We start from the raw sequence: 26,538 nt of genomic DNA, 5'->3' as shown, positions 1-26,538 counted from the left end.
GTGGAAAGAGCCCGGGCTTGGGAGCCAGAGGTCATGGGTTCGAATCCCTGCTCTACCACCTGACAGCTGTGTGACCGTGGGCAAGTCACTTAACTTCTCTGTGCCTCAATTACCTCATCTGTTAAATGGGGCTTAACTGTGAGCCTTACATGGGACAATCTGATGACCCTGTATCTACCCCAGCGCTTAGAACAGTGCTCGGCACATAGCAAACGCTTAACAAATACCAACATTATTATATAAAACTGGATGCTTAAGATTTAGGTGCTTTACTCTCCTTCAATATAGTCACATTCTTCTTGTTACACTGTAAAAAAAACCAATATTTGGGCATAGAATATTAAGTGATCCTAATATTAAGTTTTCTCCTAATATAGCTAGTTTTTGATGATACTCATTTGCAGTAATAATAATTGTGGTATTTAAGTGCTTACAATATGTCAAGCACTGTAATAAGTGCTGGGGTACAAGATAATCAGATCTCACATGGGGCTCCCAATCTAAGTAGGAGGAAGAACAGGAATTGAATCTCCAATGAGGGAAGTGAGGTGCAGAGAAATTAAGTGACTTGCCCAAGGTCTTGTAGCAGGTATTTGGAGGAGCTGGAATTAGAACGCATGCCTTTTCCACAATGCTAGGTTGCTTCTCAGTGTGTACTGGGGATGACGTACTTCTATAAGTGGACTTCTTGGGGCCTTGGCTTCTACTCTTCCTCCCTCCTGCTGATAATCTTATTCAAGATTATTCCAATTGCCTACACAGTCATGTTTGATGACACAACCAGGGTTCTTAGACCTGGTGTTAGAATTCTCTTCTAGTTCTCGGTCCCTAGGAAACTGTTTCTTGTCCACAGGATGTTAGTAACACTGAAAGTCTTTTAATCAACTACTGTTATGGGTAGGGAACAGGTCTGCTAATTCTGTTGTATTGTGCTCTCCCAAGCGTTTAGTACAGTGCTCCGCATATAGTAAACACTCAAGAAATACCATTGATGGATCGAATGACCCAAAAAGTGCTGTTATATGTTATACAGAAAAGTACGTAATATATATTGCTGTCTTAAACTTCAATGATGTGTTCTCTGAGAGGCCACAGATAAAACATGCAAATAACTATTACTAGTATTGCAGAATCAGCCAGACATTAAGGACTGACACCAATCCTTAAGTAAACCAAAATTATGACCAGTTTGTGTTCAGGAATTTCCCCCAAGCAACAGATTTTTATCATCAACAAAGACCTGAATGCTCTCACCACATTCTGGTACACAACCCAAAAATGCCCTATCCAATAATAGACAAAGAAATAGAAAATGGAATTCAACAACATCAGGTTAGTGCCAACGTAGGAACAAACTTTAAACCAAGCCAAAGTTCTGCAGAATAGTTATAGTGTCCAACCTCCTCCATGGCTGGGAGACCTGAATCCACCAGAATCCATCACATGCCATAATAAACGTTAACTGGCAAGAAGGATCACAAACAAGGAGACCTGAAACTCAACTAGTCTATCAGGACTGAAGCACACTCACTGTCCACACTGGGCATGAAGCTCGATGGCCTGGTGGTAAAATTTTGGGCTTGGAAATCAAATGATCTAGGTTCCATGTGCTTGATATGAAAACTTGGGCAAGTCATTTAATTTCTCTGGGCCTCAGTTTCTTCGACTGTAAAAAGGGAAATATTCAACCCCTGTTCTCCCTCCTACTTAGACCCGGAGCCCCATGTGGGACAGGGACTCTGTCCAACCCAATTACCTTGTATCTTCCCCAGCTGTTAGAACAGGGCTTGACAAGCAAAAAGACCTTAACAAATGCTATAATTATTATCACTACTACTGCGTGGGAAGTTTGAGATGAATGGATGAAAGCAGGACCCTCAAGCAGCTGCTGTATGGGGCATTTAATTAGGGGACCAAAGCAACTCTCCTAAGCACTCAGTGTACAATGCTCTGCACACATCAGGGGCTCGAAAAATATTGTTGACTATGAAAAGAAATATTTTAGGCATGCAGAGTGCTGGGTTTTAGAACAGGCGGTTCAGAAGGGTCATGATAGGAAGAGGAAGAAATGAAAATTGCATCAGGCAGTGTGAAAAAGGAAAAGGAGCAATATGGCAAAGGGCTAGCTGGATGTGTACCCAGTGTGGAAGGGATGACTGCTCACGTGAATTTGTCTTTTCACCACAGTGCATGCAGGGATAAAACCTCACCATTGTGTCATCTTCAAACACAAAGGACAGTTTGTCCTTTCTCTCTCTCCTGTCTCTTCCCTCCCCTCTCCCCCCCTTCCCCCTGTGTGAAGAGGAGACAGAATGTATTTCTGTCAAATTTCCTCTGTCAGCAAGAGGCTATTGAAACGAATATCTAAAAGAGACTTTTATCCATGCAACCTTTGCCACCTATTACTAGGGATAGTTGACTAGTTGGTGGTAAATTGTTCATCGAGTACACTGCAACAATGTTAACAACAGTCCCCAAATTTACTGGAATAATATCAGATCCCAAACCTCGGGGAATGTAAATCAAATGCTGCTTTACCTTTCTTAGTTTATCTTTTCCTCCTCCAGACTGAATAGCTTCCATCAAAGCACTATGAAGTGATGTATCTTTTGGTGCTGGTTTCTGTACGACAGGCTTGAATTTTTTCTTTGGCCCAAATATGCTGGTCGATAGAGGAATCTCTGACTCAGTCAATGAATCTGCAGATGGAGTATCCGGTTTCTCCTCCACTTTCACTACACCGAGGCCGTTTGGACCAGCAGCACCTCGCGTCGATGACTGTTTCAAAGACACAGCAGGCTCGCTGCCGACAGGAGCCATTTTCTCAGAATTCGAAACCGGTCCACTCTCCACCTGGAAGTTTGGTGAGCGAGGGGCCGGGGATAGATTTCTGCTGTTAAATTTCTCACATTTTTGGTTACAGACAAAATCGGTCTTTTTGTTCCCCACACTTCTTCTGTAATCGTCTTCCACAAAGGAATTATCCCTTGGAAAGGATTTTGCTAGTGTGGCACCTACGCTCCGTCCATACAAGTAGGCAGTATCATCTCGAGTTAGTGACTTGGCATTGGCTCCGTGGCTTCCCGATCCAGGCTGTGGACTCACTGTAACTCTATTCGATTCCTTCCAATTACCAGTATGACAATCTGAGGGAGACTTTTCCTTGCCGAGCGGCTGCGAATTTGGGGGACTCTCTTTGGATCCCACAACGTCCTTCTTAGTCCCAGGATCTAAGTCCGGGTTTGGCTTTCCGTATTCAATACTGTTCTCTTTATCATGCCTCCCTGTGGATTCGGTCTTAATCTTTGAAGGCTCTATGCGCCTTGTGATAGCAGAGGCGACATACTGGCTTGATGTTCTCCTCTGGGGCTTTAGAAAGCTGAATTCTGTTGTTTTAGCTGCTGAGGTTCCTGGCACTTTGGCCTGAGTCGGTGAGACTGGGTTGGGTGGTTTTGTTTTTTCAAGTTCCGTGTGGCTTTCACCTCGTTTGTAAGCAGTTTGCTGGGATGGCTGAAATTTGGGCTCTGAGAACCCAGGTTCGATTTTGAATTCTGTTTCTGTGTGATTCAGTTTAGAAGCTGCGGTCTTTCTTGCGAGAGTTTCCGAGGACTCCCCGGATTGGTTTTCCAGGGAGTTGCACCTCCAGAATTCCTTTAGTTTTCCAATTGGTTGGGTCTCAGTTTCAGAGACAGAAGACCTGAAGGAATTCTTCATACCAACAGTGTGTGGGCTCACCAGGTTGCCCAGGTCATCAATCTTAATGGCACCAGTGGACAGGGAGACTCCTCTGTCGTAACATTTCATTTCAGGTTTCGGAGGAACAATTTTATAGGTGGTAAGGCCGGATTTCAGTTCATAGCCTGCCTTTGGATTGTAACCTCGGTGATGCCACGCGGTTGGAGAGGTGCTCTCGTCTTCATTGTGGGAAGTTTTCGCTGCCTCAGTCTCCGAAATCAACGCCTTGTTCTTCTGGGACATTTTATCGCTGTTTGGTTTGTGACCCTGATTTGCTTTCTCCTTTAGAGATCTGTCATCGGTCTGAGTCTTAAAGATGGAAGGAACCATCCCCGACCTCTGTTCATCAGAATAAGTGTCACTTTTACAATGATCCGGTGGTGCCCGGTTCTTTTCTTTACTTAATTCATACGAAGAAATGTAAGATTGAAATATGTCCTCCCTCTTTTTAACAAGCAAACGGCTGACTGCCTTCTCAGATGATGGTTGACGTGTGACATTCCTAGGCACGTGAGTTGTTTCGCCGGCTACCTTTTCCATTTTGAAGGAACCTGCATTGTTATTTTTATTGGTGAGCTTCCTAGCCTGCAGCTCATCAGCGGAGACTTCTCTTGACTTCTCCTGAACATGGAATGGGGCTACCTCTCCATTTCCTTTGTGGTTGGAAGTATTTATTCTTGAAAGCTCCATTTCTGTTGTTCCTGGAATTTCTTTTTCACTGACCAGGGCATTTGGTACATGGGACCTGGAATCACCATTTATGGAACTAGATTCAGAGTTGATATCTGTTTCATAATTATCTTCCACAGCTGAAAAAAAAACACATAAACAAAAATGGTTCACAATTTGGCACCTCCTCTGCAGTTCTCAACCAATTATTTCGTAATGCGCTCTGTGGGAGAATTCTTTGTTTATTTGTGCATTAGATATTGATATCCATTTTAGTTCAAATTCTCTGCATACTCTGAACCGGACTCTTACCTTAAATGCCTAGGGAAGAATTGTTTGATGCTTCAAGGTAAGGTGGTTGGCTATTAAAATTAGACACTGTCCTAAGCGCTGGGTTAGATACAAATTAATCAGGTTGGACACGGTCCTTGTGCCACATGGGGCTCACAGTTTTAATCCCCATTTTACAGATGAGGTAACTGAGGCACAGAGAAGCTAAAGTAACTTGCCCAAGGTCACACAGAAGATAAGTGGTGGTGTTGGCATTAGAACCCAGGTCCTCCTGACTCTTAGATATGTGCTCTATCCACTAGCCCACACTGCTGCCCTAAGCACAGCACTTGGCTGTTGTGTGACCTTGGGCAAGTCACTTAAACTTCTCTGTACCTCAGTTAGCTCTCTGTAAAATGGGGGTTAAGAGTGTGAGTACCGTGTGGGACATGGACTGTGTCCAAATTGATAATCTTGTATCTATCCCCATGTTTATTACAGTGCCTGGCACATAGTAAATTCTTAAGAAATACCAAAAATCTGGAGGATGAAATGTCCAAACCAAGGACGGCTCATTTTGATGCGTGAAAATATGGGCACGTTCTCTGCTCAATGATCCATCCAGCCTAGCATTGTCTAGAACAGGGACAACAGGATAAACTGTGTGATGGCTGTCCTCCAGATAGTGAGTCTAATTTTAGGGATGAACCATCTAAAATCTCCAATTTTCCATTCAGTAACATATTAAAGGCCAAGAATTTATCCACAACTTCTCTTGGAGCTATTAATGTTTTTAAGCCTGCCACCTTCTTATGGTAATGAACTCCATATGCTTTTAAATTGCTATGTGAAATGTTTCATTTCATCTTCTTCCTTCTACCTTCATTGGGTGCCGGTTAATCTGGTAGTGTAGGATTTGGTGATCAACAATTCCATGTGTCCACACCCTTCACGCTGTTGTGAGATCTCTAAAGTGAGGATGAAATATTTGTTCTCTCTTCTGGGCCAGGGGCTGTGTCCATCTTGATTAACTCGTGTCTAACCCAGAGTTTAGAAGACTGCTGGACACACAGTAAGCACTTAATACCACAATTATTGTAATTCATGAACGGTCTGTCGGACTCTGTCCAATCTGCATATACTGTATCTAACGCAGTGCTTAACATTGCTTGCAACATAGTAAGCACTTACAGATACCAGCATTATATATCAAAAAGTGAACACCAGAAAACTACTTTCCTTGGTTCTTTTCTCTACTTGGAATGCTTTATGAGAATCGGTAGCTATTCTGTTCTCCCTGGCTACTCAGAAAGAACAGGCTTCTAGAGGGAATATGAGGGGAGGCTGGGAAAACAGGTGCCTTCCCAGGAATCTGGGGGCCCACAGCCTCTACAGTGGGTTGTCACATTTCCTTCCTCTGTTCTGGGTAATGACGATAATTGATTCTATTTATTCTTAATTCTATTTATTGCCATTGTTCTCGTCTGTCCGTCTCCCCCGATTAGACTGTAAGCCCATCAAAGGGCAGGGACTGTCTCTATCTGTTACCGATTTGTACATTCCAAGTGCTTAGTACGGTGCTCTGCACAAAGTAAGCACTCAATAAATACTATTGAATGATAATAATAATAATTATAGCATTTAAGTGTACACTTTGTACCAACAACTGTACTAAGCAGTGGGATAAATACAAGACAATCAGGTCAGAGTACCTATCCCACATGAGGATCACAGTCTAATTAGAAGGGTGAATAGGTATTTAATCTCCATTTTACAGATTTTTTTATGGTATTTGTTAAGTGCTTATTTTGTGACAGGCACGGTACTAAGCACTGGAGTCAACACAAGCTAATGAAGTTGGACACAGTCCCTGACCCACATGGGGATCACAGTCTTAATCCCCATAACTGAGGCACAGAGAAATTAAGTGAATTCCCCAAGGTTATGCAGCTGACAAATGGTGGAGCCAGGATTGGAACCCAGGTCCCCTGTCTCCCAGGCCTGTGTTCTTTCCACTAAGCCACACTGCTTCTACCGTTGTTGCTTTACACTCAGCTCCTCGAGGAGCTTCAGTTACCACCTCTAGGCAAATGACCTAGAGGCAAATGAGGCTCTCCGCCGACTTTCTACATCATAACTTCATCGATATTTTTCACCCACTCCTCTTCAGCTCTTATTCTTGGTTAGTTCCTATCTTATCTTCTAACCGTAAGTCCCTCTTGACTCTCCCACTGCCACGATCCTGTGCAAGAGGAGCAGCGTGGCCTAGAGGATGGAGCACGGACCTGGGAGTCTGAAGGATCTGAGTTCTAATTCCGGCTCTGCCACCTGTCCGCTGTGTCACCTTGGGAAAGTCACTTAACTCCTCTGTGGCTCAGGTACCGCACCTGTAAAATGGGAATTAAGACTGGGAGCCCTCTGTGGGAGAGGGACATTGCCTAACCCAATTACTTTGTATCTGCCCTAGCACTTAGAACAGTGCCTGGAACATAGTAACTGCTTTGCAAATACCACAATTACTACTATTATGGAGCTCCCTCCCTATTTAAATATGACAGTTCACAACGCCCCCGCCATCAGCAAAGTCCTCCTAAAATCCTTCCCGCTTCGCCCCGTGAAATTCCCAACAGCTATCCATAGCGCTTAGAAACCTAGACCCACCCTCAGCACGTCTGTACAATGAATTGTTAATTTAGCTATTTCATCCTGACATATGGGTAATACTACCTGTTGCATCCTTGTTCTTCCTTCTATTCCCATTAATTGTAAAGACATTAACTACTCAATTAGACTGTAGGCCTCTAGCGGGCACGGACCAGGTCCTCTGTTTCCGTTGCATCCTGTACAGTGCAGTGCACACAGTATGAACTCAGTAAATATGACTGATGGGTTGCGAAAGGTTTCTTTGGGTTGGGGAAGCTGTCAGCTTTGGCTGCTTTAAGGTGCAGATGGAAAGACGGGGGAGAGGCATGGGACTGGAAATGGAAAGATGGAAATCTGTCAACGCAGATCCAAACAAAGGGAAAATTCAACAGAGAAAATGGAATGGGTGTTACTACCTGGCATGCGGTTCATTTAATGTCCAAATCTCTTCCACCTCCTCCTTTTCTTAATTCAGGAAAGGAAATCATGCAACACTGGGTCCACTCCAAGTTCAGAAGGAAGTGACTGCCGTTTGGGTATTCTGGTGAGTGGAGACTCCAGGATCACTCCCGAGTCTGTGGATGGCCTGTGCTCCCTTTTTTTTCTTCCAGATTTGTTAAGTGCTGACTTGGTGCCAGGCACTGTACTACGCACTAGGGAACACATAAGCTAATCAGGTTAGACACAGTCTATGTCCTAAGTGGGGCTTATGGTCTTAATCCCCAATTTACAGATGAGGTAATTGAGACCCAGAGACATGAAATGACTTGCCTAAGGTCACACAGCCGACATGTGGGGGAGATGGGATTAGAACTCAGGTCCTGTGGCTTCTAGCTCAACACAAAGCAGACCTAGAGAGAAAGTCTTATATCTGTAGGGTGTCCATTGAGCAGGGGCCGCAGGCTGCCTATTGCGGAGCACTGCAGGCAGATTAGGAGAGCACTGGGAATCGGTCAATCATACGTATTGAGCACTTACTGAGCAGAGCACCGTACTAATCACTGGGAAGGGAAAAATATAACAGAGTTGGCAGACATGTTCCCTGCCCAGCTGAGAAGCTTTTCCTCTAGACTGCAAGCTCGCTGTACCCTCCCAAGGGCTCAGTACAGTGATCTGCATCCAGTAAGTGCTCAATAAATGCCATTGATTGGTTGGTTGGGAATGGTTACTGGGGAAATCCTCCTCCTACTGCCCAGGGTTCTGGTGCAGAGCCCTTAGAGGTTACGCAGGGGATACCGTCATTGTGTGGAGCTTGAACTCTAATATCTTTGGGACTGGAGGGTCTGAATCCTGTCCTCTGCTGAACTTTAGCACTGCAATATGGGGTTTGGCAGAGGTGGGTTAAGCTGCCTTGGGGAGCTCTCCCTGACCTGCCCCACTGGCAAGCTGATTCATCACACGGCGGCAAGAAAGGTTGCAGCACGAAAGCTACATAAATCCATGGAGAATAACTGTGGGATTTAAATGCTTACTATGTACCAGGCACTGTACTAAGCACTGGGGTGGACACAAGCAAATTGGGTTGGACACCACGCCTGTCCCTTGTGGGGCTCACAGTGTCAATCCCCATTTTACAGATGAGGTCACTGAGGCACAGAGAAGTGAAGTGACTTGCCAAAGGCCAAAGAGCAGACAAGTGGCAGATCTGGGAGAACAGAACCCGTGACCTTCTGTCTCCGAGAGCCGTGCTCTACTCACACCATGATGAAGTCGTAAGGCCTCTGGTCTCCTGAGCAAATGAACCAAGGCACCAGTAAGGAAAGGAGAGGTGCACTATTCATTGTAATAATGTTGGTATTTAAGCGCTTACTATGTGCCGAGCACTGTTCTAAGCGCTGGGGTAGGAACAAGGTAATCAGGTTGTCCCACGTGGGGCTCACAGTCTTCATCCCCATTTTACAGATGAGGGAACTGAGGCACAGAGAAGTTAAGTGACTTGCCCAAGATCACACAGCTGCTAAGTGGTAGAGCTGGGATTAGAACCTATGACCTCTGACTCCCAAGCCATGCTCCATCACCATCTTTATTCGCTTCTTCATGATAGCTCACCTCCTCCAGGAGGCCTTCTCAGACTGAGCCCTCCCTTCCCCTCCTCTCCTCCTCATTGTCCCATCTCCCTCCCTCTGTTCTACCCCCTTCCCCTCAGCACTTATGTATATTTGTACATATCTATTGCTCCATGAATTTTATTAATGATGTGCCTTTATCTATGGTTCTATTCATCTATTTTGATGACAGTGATGCCTGTCTACTTGTTTTGTTTTGTGATCTGTCTCCTCCTTCTAGACTGTGAGCCTGTTGTTGGGTAGGGATTGTATCTATCGGTTGCCGAACTGTACTGTCCAAGCGCTTAGTACAGTGCTCTGCACACAGGAAGCTCTCAATAAATATGATTAAATGAATGAATTTCCTCTGATTCTTCCCCATCCAGTTGTACACCTGAGCCCCATCCTCTGGGGCTCCTTGAAGGACCAGCTCCTCAATTTGGCTGACTCTCAAAGTCTAGGTTAACAAAGCCTATGATCTGGAACTGCCGAAAGCCATGAGGACCTATCAGGAAGGCTTCAGTCGGCTCAGTCAATAAATAACCATTATCCTGGGCACTACACCTCTGTGTCCCAGTCAGAAAATTCAGCATTTACCTTTTACCTCATTTACAATCTTTCTTCTACCAAAAGATAATGTTTTTCCAGCACCTCAAAGGGTCAGTGACCAGTGAGAGAGTAGCCAAGAAGCTGCAAGGCCTAGTGGACAGAGCCCGAGCCTGGAGTCAGAGCCCTGGGTTCTAACACCTGCTCCACCACTTGTCTGCTATGTGACCTTGGTCAAGTCATTTAACTTTTCTGTGCCTCAGTTACCTCATCTGTAAAATGGGGAATAAGACTGTGAGCCCCATGAGGGACGCGAACTGGTTCCGACCTGATTACCTTGTATCTACTCCAGCACTTAGTACAGTGCCTGGCGCATAGTAAGCACTTAACAAGAACCATTAAAACAAACTAAAACTTAAGACAATTGCTTTACACTATACCAGCAAAAGAATTCATTTTGCTCTGGGCTAAGGCTCTCTCACCTTGTTCCTCTAGTTCTTGAAGCGTTTCCTGCAGCTGTCCAGGAATGAAGACGCCTTCTTCTTTGTTCTTTGCTGTGATTGCTTTTTCACTCCTCGTGTAGGCCCTAGAAAGAGAAAGAAAAGAGAAAGACCATTCATTTCTTCTCTTGTTCATCTGCAAACCATTCACACCTAGGGCAGAAAGCCACTTAAAGAGAAATCTGAAACAACCAGCCTGCCCAGCTGGCCCAGATCCCACATTCTTGTCATTTACCAAGACACCTTAAGATGGAAAATGTGGGCTCTTGTAATGTTTGCAGTGGACCCACTATGTGTCTACCTAAAGAGCTACTAAAGCTCATGTCAATGGGAAACAGCTCCCATTCGCTGAGGAGTCTGGGAGCCCGAGTTTTTATTTTGAGGTACAAAGAAAAGTCAGTGTACAAACAGGACATTCAAAAGTAGCCACACAAAAACAGGTCCCAAAACACAAATCAGAATAGCAAGGGCACACATTCAGCTCTGTAATGCACGGACTGTGTCTGTTGTTATATTTTACTCTCCCACGTGCTTAGTACAGTGCTTTGCGCACAGTAAGTGCTCAATAAATATGAATGAATTGATGAATGTGAAGGACTTTCTGAGACTGCAGGGGCACTGCATAAGTCAGTCCGTCAATCGTATTTGAGTGCTTACTGTATGCAGAGCATTGTACTAAGCACTTGGGAGAGTAAGTACACTCTAACAATAGACAGTCTCTGCCCACAATGATCTTACGGTCTAGAGAGGGAGACAGACATTAATAGAAATAAATAAATCTCAGATATCTACATGAGTGCTGTGGGACTGAGGAGGAGGTGAATAAAGGGAGCAAGTCAGGGTAACAGAACAAAAGCTTTTCTTTTCTTTTCTTTTCTTTTTCTTTCTTTACATGGGCTATATGAGTCGGTTACGACTATGTGAAATGAGACTAGTGCAAAAGTCCTAGGAAGGACAACTTCTAGGGAAGAGTCTGGCTTGGGTGGAAGTGTTGGAGAGAGGGCAGGCTCTGTGCCTCAGTAATGCTGGTCCTTGAGATTCAGCGTAGGAACTTGGACTCTCTGAAGTGGCAGAGTAACTCTCTAAGGAACCGCCTCCCTCCCCTTTTCTTTTCCTAGTCTAGGGGTTTGCTGGCCACCGTTGACACTTCCTCTGAGTGCCTGCTGTGAACGTCTTCTACATACTATGAACAGGGTTTTCAAGAGCTCCGGTCCACTCTGTTCCTACAGGGGGGAAGAAACTGTGAGTGGTATGGGATTCTGGGGCTCCCTTCACTCTTGGGCACTGGGATTTCACTCTGAAGCCAGCCAGAGTCCCTGAGTGAATTCACAAGTTCCACTCTGAGGTAACGTTTGGCCTTTGTTCTGAAAACACAGCTTTCCTCTCCAAATCCACAGGGCTGGAGGGGTCAGCCAGTCAGTCAGTCATATTTATTGAGCACTTTCTGTGTGCAAAGCACTCTACTAAACCCTTGGGAGAGTAAAATACAACAATAAATAGACACATTCCTTGCCCACAGTTCACAGAGGCTCTGTAACTGCTGGGGTTTTACCCAACAATCTGAGAGCCCTTTGGAAGAGGAGGAAGGGGTTTACCCTTCTGGCAAGCCTGGTCCCATGTTAAATCCATTACTGGCATTTCCCCATTTCCCATCACAATGCTCTGGTAATGCTGGTTTCTTAATGGCACAGAGAGGAACTAAATACGGGAGTTAAGGAATATAAAACAAACTTGGCCTAGACATATGTGGGACCCAGAACGGAAAAAAAAATAGATTAACTGCTGTCCTTGATCAATTCACAGATCTTAGAGTTATACTACAGAATTTTTAATTGAAATTATTATTGGTTAAAAAAGAAGTACAGGTGGGGCCTGACTTCAAGATAATCAAGCTGGATACAGTTTCTGTCCACAATGAGTTCACAGTCTAAATGACAGAGAAAAGAGGTACTTAATCCCTATTTTACAGATGAGGAAACAGACAGAAAAGGTGAGTGACATGTCCAAAGTCACACAGCAGGTAAATGGCAGAGCCGGGATTAGAAACCAGCGCCTTTGACACCCAGGCCCTGCGATCTTTTCACTACGCCATGCTGCTTCTCACAGATAATTAAAGGCTGTCTCTAATTTCAGTGTCCTAGGCAAATCTGGTCTAATAAACTGAAGATAGGAGAAAGGATAGAAAATCAGAAAGACTGATATATCTTTACGAAACTGACAGTGTGGGAGACAGCAGGGCACCGAACTAAGGGTCAGATGGTGATATTACCATCCAATCTCATTTTTCTGGTTGCAAGACCTGATTTAGCACATGCATTTCCTCTAGCAGTTTCACCAGCTTCACCCATGCGCTGGACTCAAGATAACACAGTCGTTTAGGGTCACCAAAAGTTAGGTCCTGAGATGGGGTCTGTTTACTGGCAAAAATTAGGTCCTGAGATGGGGTCACTTTACCGAGACTGAAGCAATGCTTTATCACAACACGGCTTCCCTAGATAGAACATACATAAGGGAAACTGGACGACTGCAGCTGCTGGAAGATGAACTGAAACAGGATGTATGAAAGCAGCAAGGGCAAAACAAATACTTTAAAGGCATAATGACGTGTGAGATGAATGATTCTCAAACACTGGGGCAGTGAGAAAGTCCTCTTAGGAGGCTAGGCAGACATATAGCTTGACAGGCAACTTAGGGAAAGTTTGCTTGTCTTAATCAGGGAGATTACAATACTAAGGGGCAGATTCTAAAGACAGATGCCCAAAACTACTGCAAGTGGAAAAATCTATCAGGAGCACAGAAAATGATCTCGGCACTCACAGGGCCTGGAATAAAGTGTGGTCTTGCCAATCGTACCCACGCAGTTGAATAGGATCTCATTGTCGGCAGCATCACATTCAAATAAGGAGAATAGCACTAACCCTTTCTTTCTGCCTCATTTTTCTCTCTCACTTTCTGTTCCATTATCTCTGTCCCCATTTCTTTCTCTTTCTCCCTCTCTTTCTGTGCTTGCCTTCCTCTTCTCTCTTTCCTTCTTTCCTTAGATAAAACATACAGTGAAAATTTAATTCCTCCAGGATTTATCGCTGAAAAATATTTCAATTATTCCTACACTAGCTGCAGTACCCTGGCACCTGATCACTAAGTGAACATGTTTACTACATTTAAATAGAAAATTTGAATCAATCAACATGGCCATCACTGTTTGATAGGCATTAGTTTACCTTCGCCCCATTTTCATAAATCAGAAACAGTTCAAGTGCTTAGTATGGTGCTCTGCACACAGTAAGTGCTCAATAAATACGATCGAATGAATGAATGAAATGATTCTCCTTGTTTGCCTGCCCACCAGCCTGGCTTAAATTAGAAAACAATACTATAAAAGGATCTGGATCAGTCTCCCTTTTCCCAGTTCATGGCTCCAAAAAACCCATACTCCAAGGTGCTAATTTGACAGAATACGGGCCAAACTTTCATTTTGTCTCCAGCTGGGTAAGTGATTGCCAAAGCATAAGCACACGTCACAGGCTCAGCTTCATGGAATGCAAAAGCCTGCCTTTCCGCTGTCCATGGGTCTCTGTTTTCTGTTCCACAAATCTCCACTAATGTACCTCGTAAAGGGAAGGGGGACCTATGAATCATGCGAATTTGCTTTTTCAGACTCCGGCAAGAAACTCAGCAGCTCTGTCATTTGGGCACCTCGTATTTTATGACAGACCGGCCTGAAGGTTATCATGTTCTTTCACGAATCATAAGCGTGTGTGAGAAAATGCCATGGGTAATGTTTATCCAGCATGTACAACATGATATTTGAATGTGTCCTATTTTTCTTGGATTCCAGCCAAAGTAGACCTGTCAACAGGAGGCAGGTCTATCAGTTTTAGTGGCTGTATTTTTAAAGGAAAAAAAAAAAGTCAGGCCCTCTACTTTTACTTAATACAGGATTGTGTATAGGACAACTTTAAATAGACTTAAACTTCAGGAGAGTAACTGGATCCTAATATCACCTACTTCATAGCCCTGTTGCTAAGCCCAAGAAGCGGTCCCAGTGTATATCCAATTTTCAAGCTTTGTAAAGACAGAGAAATGCTTTGAATTATGTTGTAACATTGTTGGAAATAAATAGGGGTTAGATCCTCGTTTTTCCTCCAACCTCTAGACTGTGAGTTCCTTAGGGGCAGAAAATATGTCTACCAACTCTTCTGTATTGTTCTCTCTCAAGTGCCTAGTACAGTGAGCAGCACACAGTAAGGGCTCAATAAATATCATTGATTGATCGATTGACCTTATACTGGAAAACAAAACAAAGCAATTACCGTTCATTTGAACCTAGGCAGAAGATCTTTTCTCAGTACAATAAAATGCTGCACTCCATGCCCCTACAGGAACCCAGGTGGCAGAGACGAGACAGTGTGATTTGCACAGCACGAACGAGAGCATTGTAATCAATTCCTACTTTCAGGTTCTCAGTCCTTCATGACAGTTTTGAGGCTCATCCTTTTGTGATGGGAGACACCATCATCACTAAAAGAAGTCACATTTTACCATAATCTATTTGGTAAAATGGGGATTGAGACTGTGAGCGCCATGTGGAACAGGGACTGTATCCAACCTGATTTCCTTATACACCCGCCCCAACGCTTAGTACAGTGCTTGGCATACTGTAAGCATTTAACAAATACCATGATAATAATAATAATAATTTTTATAAATTAGTAGTAGTAGTAGTCATGGGGCACGAGTCATTTGAGACACTCATTTACCATCATGCCAGGCCTCTCCTCACTCCAAGAAAGCTGTTGAGATGCTCTGGGACCTTGGGCAAGTCGCTTAAAGCCTCCGAGTCTCAGTTTTCTCATCTGTAAAATGGGGATTCAAAACCTGTTCTCCTTCCTTAAACTTTGACACTCCTCCCTCCACCACTCCCTTGAGCAAAGTGTGCTGACCGGGTTGTGACTAGTCCAAATCCCACAGAAGGCAAGTGGTAGAGTCAAGATTAGAGCCCAGGTCCTCCAATTCCCAGGCCTGAGCTCTTCACACTAGGCCACACTGCTTCTTAACTGTCCCATATTAGTTGAATCCAGGGAATCCATTCTAATTAGCAACGTCTGAGAAATCCAAGCTGCCCCATTTCACTCGATTATCTTGTATTTACCCCAGCATCAAGTACAGGCTTGGCACATAGTAAATGCTTAATAAATAGCACATTTATAATAACAATTATAAATGGAGGTCCTAAGATATGCTGGGTATAAACTTGCCAGGTATAGGTAACCTGGTCTCAAGGCAATCGATCCATAGCATTTTGAACCACTTTTCATAATTTTTGCATGCTTTTAACAACATTTGCTCAAAGAGCACAATATTCAGCAGGATCATGTAGCACTGTTTCAAAGGTTTTTTTTGAATGCTGATTAGGAAGGGCTCCCCCAGAGAGCAGGAAACATATTCTAACACATTCTTTCAGATCTTTTAGTATGGTCTCAATCATGGCCCTGCAGAACAGGTAGACTGAGACCGAATCTAGAACACAACCTTGTTTCACTGCATTTTTGTCAGGGAAAATATCAGAAAGTCCTTCATGTTGACACTGCCAGTCAGACCATCAGGGAGTATTTTTACTAGCACAATTCTTCCTTTGGGACTTCGGTCCTAATCCCATCTCCAACACTACTTTGTTGTTGTTAAGCGCTTACTATGTTCCAGGCACTATACTAAGTGCTAGGAGAGATACAAGATAATCAGGTTGGACAAAGGCCATGTCACCTATGGGGTGCACAGTCTTAATCCCCATTTTACAGATGAGACACTGAGGCATAGAGAAGAGACTTGACTCAGGGCCTCTGACTCCCAGGCCAGTACTTTAACCACTAGGCCATGCTACTTGTCTGAGTCGTGTTTGATGCTTTTATTTCCAGATCACCTTACAGTAGTTATTTTACTTTACCTCACAACACCCCTGCGTGGTAGGGTTTAGGTATTATTATCCCCATTTTACAGATGGGGAAACTGAGGCATGGGGAGATTAAGTGACTTGCCCAGGACACAGAGTATTCAGGTGGTAGAGCTGGACTAGAACCCAGCACCTCTGACTTCCAGGGTCACAGCTCTTCCCCTGTCCCACACTACCTCCCTCTTACCTACTGTGTGACCTTGGGTAAGTCACTTAACTTCTCCAGGTCTCATAATTTCTTCATCTGTAAGATGGGGATTGAATACCTATTCTCCCTCCTCCTCAGACTTTGAGACTCACGTGGGTCAGGAACTTTTTAATCCTGATTATCTTGTATCTATCTCAATGCGTAGACAGTACTTGGCACTTAGGAAGCACATAACAACTACTGCAGTATGAATAGGAAATCAGATTGAAAAATCAAGAAGATCAGGAGATTCTAGATGTACTTGGAATTGTGCTTTAAATTTCTCTTTAAAAAACTTGAGGCTGATGTCAACTGGTGGGCCATGAGATTCACAGAAATTCCTTTTCTCCCCCTGTACCTCTCTAAATGGTTCCAAGTCAAGGAGCCACTTTTCATTCATTCAATAGTATTTATTGAGCGCTTACTATGTGCAGAGCACTGTACTAAGCGCTTGGAATGAACAAGTCGGCAACAGATAGAGACGGTCCCTGCCGTTTGACGGGCTTACAGTCTAATTAGCTGCCTCTCGAGCCCCATCCCTGTGTCATTTCAGGGGTTTATTATATCACTCTCCCAAACACTTAGTTCAGTGCTCGATCCACAGTAAGCACTCAATAAATACCATTGAGTGAATGATTGGTTAATACAGTGTTCAGTACATAATAAGTGCTCAGTGAAGAAGACAAAAGACAAAAAAGGGTTAGTTCACTGTCCCGCACACTATCGGACCATCATGCAACCTCGTCCACTTCTGAGACTGTTCAAGAGCTACCGGGGCCATGGCGGAGGAAACAACAAAATAGGAAGATGGTACATCTTCAGTCAGATCTCCGACTATCATAAAAAGGGGCACTTACCTCTGATTAATAATCCCAGAGTCATCGCTCTCATCGGAAGTACTCCTCTGGGGGCAAAATTCTGCCGCGTCAGTTCCATCTAGGTCAGCAGGCTCTTCCTGATCCGAAGCCAGCTTGTCTTTTGACTTCACGCCATCGTTTTGGGAATCCAGAGAGACGACGTCTGAGGGAGAACTCAAAACTCCGGAGTCTTCGGTTGTGTCTTCTGATGCAAAACAACTGCTGACAGATGCAGTCTCTTCCACTTCAGACAGTTCCATCCCCACCTCATCCTCCACAGCATATGTATTATCATGAACAAGTGCCTGACTTACTGCACAAAACATATTTGAGACAGCGTAAATCAATCCCCATTTGTCATTATCCAATAAATAGAACGTGGTCCTGCCTACTTCATCTTAAATTTGGAACTCAAGGTGCACAGAATACAGTGTGTGATTATTTCAGAAGCCAGAGATAGCCGGCCACCAAACCGTGAGACTGAATGAAACTTCAGTGGAACTTGACTGTGAATAAGCCAGAGGAGAATAATGTCCTCAAAACCCATCATTTAACCTATGAAAAAATTATTGGATCAGGAATATTTCTGTGAACTACTCTACTTTCATTCTCAAATAACTTATATTCCCTTTCTAGTTAAAATGAATACATGGGGGAAGAGTTTTTAAAGGGAGTTTGAGAATAAAATGCTTGAGTTAATTTTAGGTTGGTGGTTTTTGCCTAGCGTTATTTCAATTCTTTAACCCCAGGTTGATTAAGGTTAAAGAAAATTAACACAGGATACATGTAATTAAGATTTTTTTTAAGTGAAAATTGATCTGAAAATTAGTAAAACTGGTATAATCATTTTGGTAACTGGTTCCATAAGTATATGTCCTGAAAATAATTGTAAAATACCCAGTAGCATTCCTGAATTCTGGTTTTTATTGTTGAGGGGGGTGCCACTGTATCTAAAAAGAAGGTACTGGAGATTGGCCTTGAAACAAAATATAATGAAGCGAAACAAAAGGCTCTTTGAAAGAAGGGACATTACCATTAGGCACCAACACTGATCTATGACCGAAACAATCAAAATCAGAGGGTTTGTGAACCAACGAATTGCTACCTAGCTCTAGGCCTTGCAGATAGTGAGCCCAAATGCCCAGCTGATGCTTACAGGCAGCTCCATTCTCCTGTCATCAGAGAAAGGGAGAGCAGCTTCCTTCCTGGGATCCGCCTCCTTGTTATCACCCAGTTGAAGCCAGGGTACTCTCGAGAAACCTGAACGTTTCTGACTAGCCAGCTACACCATGTGCTGTCCCCTTTCTGCTCTCAGCGATGGGTCTGGGCTCGAGTAGGCCTTTGTCAGAGGAAAGATGAGCAGGGGTGGCTGTACTGTTAGGGGCAGTTACACAGGCAACAGAACTGTCAGCAGAGTCATTCTGCTCTTCCCTCAGGACAAGCCTCCTGATTGGACCCTGGTTCCTCAAGGTCAAGCTCAATCCGAGGACGGACGAATGCTGCTTCTATCCCGGGCACGACGGCAGGGGAGGGAGACACATCATCCTGGCTGACTTACATCTCTATAGGGGTCTCACATGGACCCGAGGCAGCCTGTTCTACTCCTACGCAGGCGGTAGAATCCAGCTCATTAATAATAATGAGTGGGATAGCAACAGCTGTGCTGCTCCAGCTATCTAAGCTATCTAAGGATGTTATTAAGTTAGTTTGACCTTATTTTCTCTGCGGAGGCTCTTTTTTTCTCAAAGGAAATGAAAGTCTAATACAAATTTTGAAATAAACATTTCTAAATTAACTATAGGGCATTGCCTATTTCATCATAGTTCTGAAGAACAGAAAACACAGAGATGGGCTGATAATAAAACGGATTTAAGAATAACAACAATTCCACTGAATTACATGTCCAAAAACAACACCAAAAAAAGCAAAATCCCCTTTTGAAACTAAAAGTTCATTAAAGGAAACAGAAGTCAGAGACAAAATAAGGAAAACTCAGAATAGTTCACTGCAGAGCAAACCGAGATTTTTAAGACGAACATACAGAGTGGAAGGATGGTTTAAAAGTAAATGCACAATGCAGTAACTCAAGTGTTCAATACAGTGCTCTGCACACAATAAGTATTCAATAAATACCACTGATTGATTCTTGATGCAACAAATGCAAGGGTAGAAAAAAATATTCTCCCTTGCTTTATTCCTGACTTATGACTGACACCTAAATAGTACAAGCATGGACTTGAATTACATCAGAAGGATTAATATATCCCTAACACCTTCTAATGATTTGTTGAAAAATTGTCAATTCCTTGGCAAATGTGCAGACACACACACAGTCTGAAAATCAGCAATAAAATGTCACACTCGGAACGTCAAATTTCTAACTGTAAATAGGTGGGGTGTCCGTCAGCTTTTCTTTCCATACTGGACCCTCTCAGCTTTGTGAAATAGTGAGCTGCAGCCTACAAAGTGCTGGGTTGTTTGGCCTTCCGATTCTCCTCCCCTTGCCCCCAGCCCTGCCAGTGAATCACTAGGTCAGTTACAAGATTCAACCTTTTTTTTTTTTCCATTTCGTTTCTCAGTCTTGGGGCATTTTTTTTGTTTTGTTTTCTGCAAGCATCAAGAGACAGTCGGGCAGTAGCTCACCACTAAAGAATGCGACCTTCTTCTTTTACACAAAAACTTCCCTCCAAACCCAGGAAACTGCAAGGCAACAGTAAATCATGAAAAAAATCACACATTCCATACAGTACACATATGTGGGTGTGAAAGCGGCACCTATGGAGTATATGCACACATCATTTTTCAGTTTTTAATATGTTGTTTGAATTCTTTCTTTCCAAGCTCTCTTTTTTTTAATGAGGAGGATTCTTCTCATTATTTCAATCAGGATAGAGGAATTCTAAGGTTTCTAACCATTCTCTCTCCTTTTATTAAATTTGAGAAGCCCTGTCCAGAAAACAATTTAATTCACCCTGTCCAAACTTTCTGTTATTGTGGTAAACATGTTAGTTCCCTTGGCTAAATTTGATTTGTTACCATTCGTACTTAGCTGGCAGGGTCCATATATAATTTATATCCATCTGGGATTTAAATGAGTTGGAGTAGCTAAATCCTGCTCTCCGGTGACATTTCTCTAATCCCATTTTTTCTCACCTCTTCCAGCACTATTTTCCAGTACGTTTTAGTACCATCCCTCCCCAGTGAATCTTCTATTTTCATTCCTTCGAATGCCCTTTCTCCCTTTAAACACTTAGCCATGACTTCTTTACATTTAGCCTTATTTATCTTGGCACCCTACATATCAACACATTTATGATAAATTGTAAACCACTAATGCTGATGCTGTCTGTATAAGCAATTACTGATCCTAATGCCTCTATATTATTTCTTTTTTTAAATCTCTGGACTGAATCCATATACTCCTTCAGCACATTGTCCCGACAGAGGGTTTATCGGCCAGACATATAATTAAGGGATTATATGTGTCATCTATGCCCTTGGATCTGAAACCTTTGGGCATTTGGTATTCATTCTCCCCATCCTCAGCACTTCCATAGCACTTATGTACATATCTGTAAATTGTTTATTTTTATTCATGTCTGTCTTCCCTTCTAGACTGCAAGTTCGCTGAAGCCAGGGAACCTATCTACCAGCTCTGTTGAATGGTACTCACCCAAGACCTTATTACAGTGCTCTGCACACAGTAAGCTGCTCAATAAATACCACCGATTGATGGATGGACACCTTGATGCAGTACCCTTGTTAACATTTTGAGCCTTCAGCCCCTCTTAAATCAATCAACCAGCTAATGGTATTTATTGAGTGCTTATCATAGGCAGAACATTGTGCTAAGTGCTTGGGAGAGTACAACACAGCAGAGTTGGTAGGCATGTTCTCTTCCCAGATGGTCACAAGATCTCTGTGAAGGTACCAAGTATCCTTTCATTCTATTACAAATGGCCAAACTGAGAGTCAATATGGTTGAGAGATTTACTTATTTTATTCCCCAACAGTATTTACTTAGTTCTTTCTGTCTGCTAAGCTCTTAGTGAACATTCAAAGAGTCCATCCTTAGTCTAGGGGAACCCACAATCTAAAGGGGGAAATAGTAGGCATAAATCTACTGAGGTAATGAAGCTAATAACAAGAAAACAGATGTAAGTAATAAATGAATAAATGGAAAATATACCAAAACATGGGAGTGCTGAGACGCAGGATGGCATGACACAAAGGGAAGGTGTTCTGCCTGGTAGGCAAACAAGCAAATAATGGTAATAATAATAACTGTGGTATTTGTTAAGCCCTTGCTATGTGCCAGGCACCGTACTAAACACTGTGGCAGATGCAAGTTAATCAGGTTGGACACAGTCCCTATCCCACATATGGCTCACATTCTTAATCCCCATTTTACAGATGAAGTAACTGAGGCCCAGGGAAGTTAAATGACTTGCCCAAGGTCACACACAGACATGTGGCAGAACTGGGGTTAGAACCCAGGTCCTTCTCACTCCCAAGCCCAAGCACTATCCACTAAGCCATGCTGCTTCTCCTATGAAATCTACAACCTGCCCCAGGTCCAGTACCCATTTCTGTTTTAGTTCAGCCCAATCCAATGTCCAGCGGAAATGTGGGGAGGAGTTGCGTATGTGCAATGTATCACACGGACTGTCACCCCTGCTTCTGCTGAGATTTATAATCCCAGCAGCTGCAGGTTTCCATGCCTGAGAGAGATCGTGCACACGTGTAACTAGATGTCACGGTGGGGGGCGGAGGAGAGCCGACACCAGAGAGAGGAGTCACCTGAGCCCATCTCCAGCCAACTGCCTTTCCCCGGGCCCACCCAACACCAGTCGGCTGAACTTGGTGAACTGCTCAGGGTGGCTGCTTCTGCTTAGTAGCTGCCAGAGTGCAGGTGTCAAAATGCCTTTGGAAAAGTTGAGAAAATCATCTCAGAGGTCTCGCTGTTGCTAGTTTGTGGGCATTTCTTCTCTGTCTTGCTGCAAAGATCACAAATGCCACCCTCACACCCAGAGTGGGTATTTCAGAGTTAGTGGAAATACCTTTGAATATGAAAAATGGCTCTACACACAGTGCAAATCACTCAGGGGCAAGGAGGAGAGAAAGAGAGAGAGAGACAATGAATGCACACTTGTAGGTTAGAGTTAGGGTTCATAGGGCTGAAAGCATTTTGGAAGATGAAGAATTCACTGAAAACCACTGAAGAATGCAATGCATATCACTCAACCACATTCACAGAAAGAAAGAGGAAGAGAGAGAGATAGCACACATGGTTGTAGCTTAGAGTTAGTGTCCATAAGGCTGAGAATATTTTGAAAGATGAAGAATTCACTGAAAACCACTGAAGAATGCAATGCCAACCAGGAAAGGGATATGGTAAAGGAAAGATCTCTGTATGAATGGAAATGATATTCTTTAAAATAGTACTGTAAAGTAATGGAAAACAGCATTCTTTGGACAAAGGCAGGAGACTAGGTTTCCAGCCCAAGATTCTCTCCACGATAAGGGTTGGTGGAAAGGTTCTCCACAGTTTTCTGGCAACCACTGGCTGTGAGTGTTGGATTTTGGCAATGCTTAGCATGTGTAGCGGTGGGCTGTTACCATCCAAGCAGATTTCAGGAACTGAATCAAGGGGTTGTAAAGGTGATTTTCACCAGCCACCTCTGAGAACAAAGTTTTTGGCATGAATTTTGATTGCATAAAAAAACCCATCTCCTAGTGATTAATGGGCCTCTGCAATAAAATATCATTCTGTTAGGTGATTAAAGAAACCACAGAAAAGAGGCCATTTGCTGAACTGAACATTTGCTTCGGTTTAAACTTTAGTGCTCATGTGTAGTATTGATCAGTTTTGTCTTGGTTCCTTTAAAGATAAATGCTTTCTGTGGTTTCATCTCCCATGAAAACCCTAAAAAATTCACATTTCAGGCCAATTGGAAATAGAAGCCTAAAAAGGTTTCTATTGATAACTCCCTTCGTTTTCAATCTACCTATGAATTTTAATCTTGAATTATAAATGAGTGCTGCATTATGGTTTAGTTAATGAATGGTATCGATTCTCCTAATTTAAATTCTTGAAATGACATTCTGTTGAGGCCAAAATTTCATAGCGCATCATTTCAAGACACTTTTCATGGTAGACCTCCTTGATAGTAAGCTGCTTTGGGAAAAATTTCTTCTTTATGGGAAAACAGCATAATGTTTTGTTTATAATGGGATGGAAATCTAGGAAGGTTGGTGGCACAGTGCTTGATATTTAACAAGTGCCACAATTATTATTTTCAAATCCGAGTCTCAGGATCTCAGGTTTGATAATAATAATTATGGTACTTGTTAATTGTTGACAATGTATCAAGCACTGGGATAAGTAAAATGTAAGCTGATTAGACACTGTCCCTGTCTCACATGCATCTCAGTGTCTAAGTGGGAGGGAGAACAGGTACCTTCTCCCCATTGTACAGATAAGGAAACTAAGGCTTAGAGAAGTTTATTATCTTGTCCAATGTCAAACAGCAGACAGGTGGCAAAACCAGGATTAGAACTCAGGTGTTCTGACTTCTAGTCCTGAGCTCTTGACTAGGCCACGCTGCATTTTTGTGGTAACTTATTTGTGGAAATTTGGAGAAAAAGGCTGGGAATCTGTATTCAGCCAACAGATGAAGGGGAACAGTGAAATTTTTTTTAACTATTAAAGACCTGGTCTTGATTACTTTTCAGAGAGCATACAGTAACATGAATGTCATATTACCTTTAACCGAACGCAAACTAGATGAGGCCTAACATTAAGCATATGTTTAAAATTGAGTGTGGAATTTTCTCCAGCCTCACCACACTCGACATGTGTTTGGTACGTTTAAGTCGGGGGCCCACCGCGAAAATGTTAAAATGCCATTTCTACGTGTTCTTACACATATTTTCATTCTGTTTCAAAGAAAAGCATGACGAGTAAGACAAACTCATTTTACTTAAGTAAACATGTTTCTGGATTTCAGAGAGTTTTTTTTTCAGCCAAGTGGAACAATCTGAATCTGAATTTTAGAAAGTGGAATGATGGCACTGGCTGGCAGAATCACCACCAGTCAGCCCCCATATCCCCAAAATCCAAGGCACTATGCCAATAAAAGCACCTTAAAACATCCTTGCACTGGACATGACAGCAGGCTGCCTGTCCCCTTGCCCTCTAGAAAAGTCTGAGGAAGTATCCCTCTCTTAGCTTACGACAGCTATGCATGGGAAACTTGGGAATTTGTATATATAAATATATATATATATATATATATACACATATATGTTATTCTTTACATAGTTTTGATGTATCTGAAGCTGAAGTTTCTTGCTCCACTTACCTACAATCCAGAGTCTGATAGCAAATGAGAACGAAGATGAAAGTAGTCTAGGAATATAAGGGAGGTTGATGTATGGAACCCAAAATAGAATCTGGAAAGGGAATGAGTGGAGAGTAATGATAATAATAACAGCAGCATTTGTTTAGCATTTACTATGCACCAAGCACGGTTCTAAGCGCTGGGATAGAAATGTGATAATCAGGTTGGACACAATCCCTGTCCAATATGGGGCTCACAATCACAATGGGGACAAGGAAGCCAAAGACCATAGAAGTTAAATTACTAACCTAAGGTCACAGCAGGCAAGTGGAGGGCCAGGTTTAGAACCCAAGTCCTCTAACTCCCAGGCCTGTGCTCTTTTCATTAGGCTCAGCTGCTCCCGGTGGCAGGAGTTGGGGGTGGGGGAAGGGATAAGGTGCAGTGGTGGAAGCAGGGGAAGTATAAGAATTTCTTTTAAGAGAAAGGTTTTGTGGGTCAATGGTTTGCAGGGTTTGCCTGATTACAACCCTCGAGGGCATGATCCTAAAAAACAGTTTCTTAGGTGGGTTTTTTCGCTTTTTTTTTTTCAAAATCAAACTGCTTGAGAGGAAAACTATGTCTTCCTCCATGCTTGAAGCCAGCTTCTGGTTCACTGAGGGTACAGCCCTAAAATGAAGAAGCCATGCAAAGACCCTCCCCACCCCCAGGCCATGCTGAGCCAGACTGTCTCAGGGGGAAAGCAGACAACCTCATCACCTTCAAATGGTGCCCGACAATCCTGCCGCAACCGATCTAGAATCTAGATATTCCTACCCACCCAGGATAGAGATGTCAGGGAAGAGTGCCGGGCTTCGATTTGAGATCACACCACAATTCTGGGACTATGTGGGCAGTGGTATTCATGAGCACTTACTGTGTGCAGAGCACTGTATTAAGCACTTGAGAGAGTACACTATAATACAGTTGATAGATACATTCCCTGCTCATAATAGGCTTACAATCTGGAACGGGAGACTAGCATATGAATGTATTACAAATAGATACATAAGTGCTTAGGGAGGGTGAATATCGGGAGCAAATCCACATGCAAGACGCAGAATGAAATGGGAGACGAGGAAATGAGGGCCTAGTCACGGAAGACCTCTTGGAGGAGGTGTGCCTTCAGTAAGGCTTTGAATGCGGAGAGAATTGATTTTCTGTCAGATGTGAAGAACCAGGGCATTCCAGGCCAGAGGCAGGACACGGGCGAGCTAGATGAGATCAAGGTACAGTGAGTAGGTTTGGCATTAGAAGAGAGAAATGTGTGGGCTGGGTTGTAGAGGGAAATCAGGGAAGTAAGTAGGAGGGGGCAAGGTGACTGAGTGCTTTAAAACTAATGGACAGGAGTTTCCATTTGATGTGGAGGTGGATGAACAACCACTGGAGGTTCTTGAGGAGTGGGGAAACATACTGAACATTTTTGTAGAAAAATGATCCTGGCAGCAGAATGAAGAATGAACTGGTGTGGGGAGAGATAGGAGGCAGGGAGGTCAGCAAGGAGACTGATGCAGTAATCCAGGTGAGAGGGATAGGATAAGTGCTTGGATTAACATGGTAGCAGTTTGGATGGAGAGGAAAGAGCCCATTTTATCAATGTTGTGAAGGTTGAACCCATAGGATTCAGTGACAGATTGAATGTGTAGGTTGAATAAAGGATTCCCCCATAAAAGCTGCCTAAGTAATTTTCCCGTAATGGAGAGCAGTGAAGCTATCCCGCTATGTTTTACAGTCAGCTGTGCCACCTGTATTCTAAA

At 43.2% G+C, this 26,538-nt stretch overlaps 1 protein-coding gene across 6 annotated transcripts in view; it reads right to left on the bottom strand.

Annotated features, from left to right (window-relative positions):
- The window catches only part of COBL (cordon-bleu WH2 repeat protein), a 235,645-nt gene that overhangs the window by 14,581 nt on the left and 194,526 nt on the right, over positions 1–26,538 (bottom strand). For all 6 annotated transcript variants that reach the window (XM_029062151.2, XM_029062154.2, XM_029062155.2 and 3 more), the window contains 3 exons: positions 17,403–17,715; positions 10,391–10,494; positions 2,539–4,544 (listed from right to left, as the gene is read on the bottom strand). In XM_029062151.2, the coding sequence (XP_028917984.1) occupies positions 2,539–4,544; positions 10,391–10,494; positions 17,403–17,715 (2,423 nt within the window). The remainder of the gene's footprint in view (positions 1–2,538; positions 4,545–10,390; positions 10,495–17,402; positions 17,716–26,538) is intronic.

This window comes from Ornithorhynchus anatinus, chromosome 4 (assembly GCF_004115215.2).
Source record: "Ornithorhynchus anatinus isolate Pmale09 chromosome 4, mOrnAna1.pri.v4, whole genome shotgun sequence".
NCBI lineage: Eukaryota > Metazoa > Chordata > Mammalia > Monotremata > Ornithorhynchidae > Ornithorhynchus > Ornithorhynchus anatinus.
This window is presented reverse-complemented; position numbering and strand designations above follow the sequence as displayed.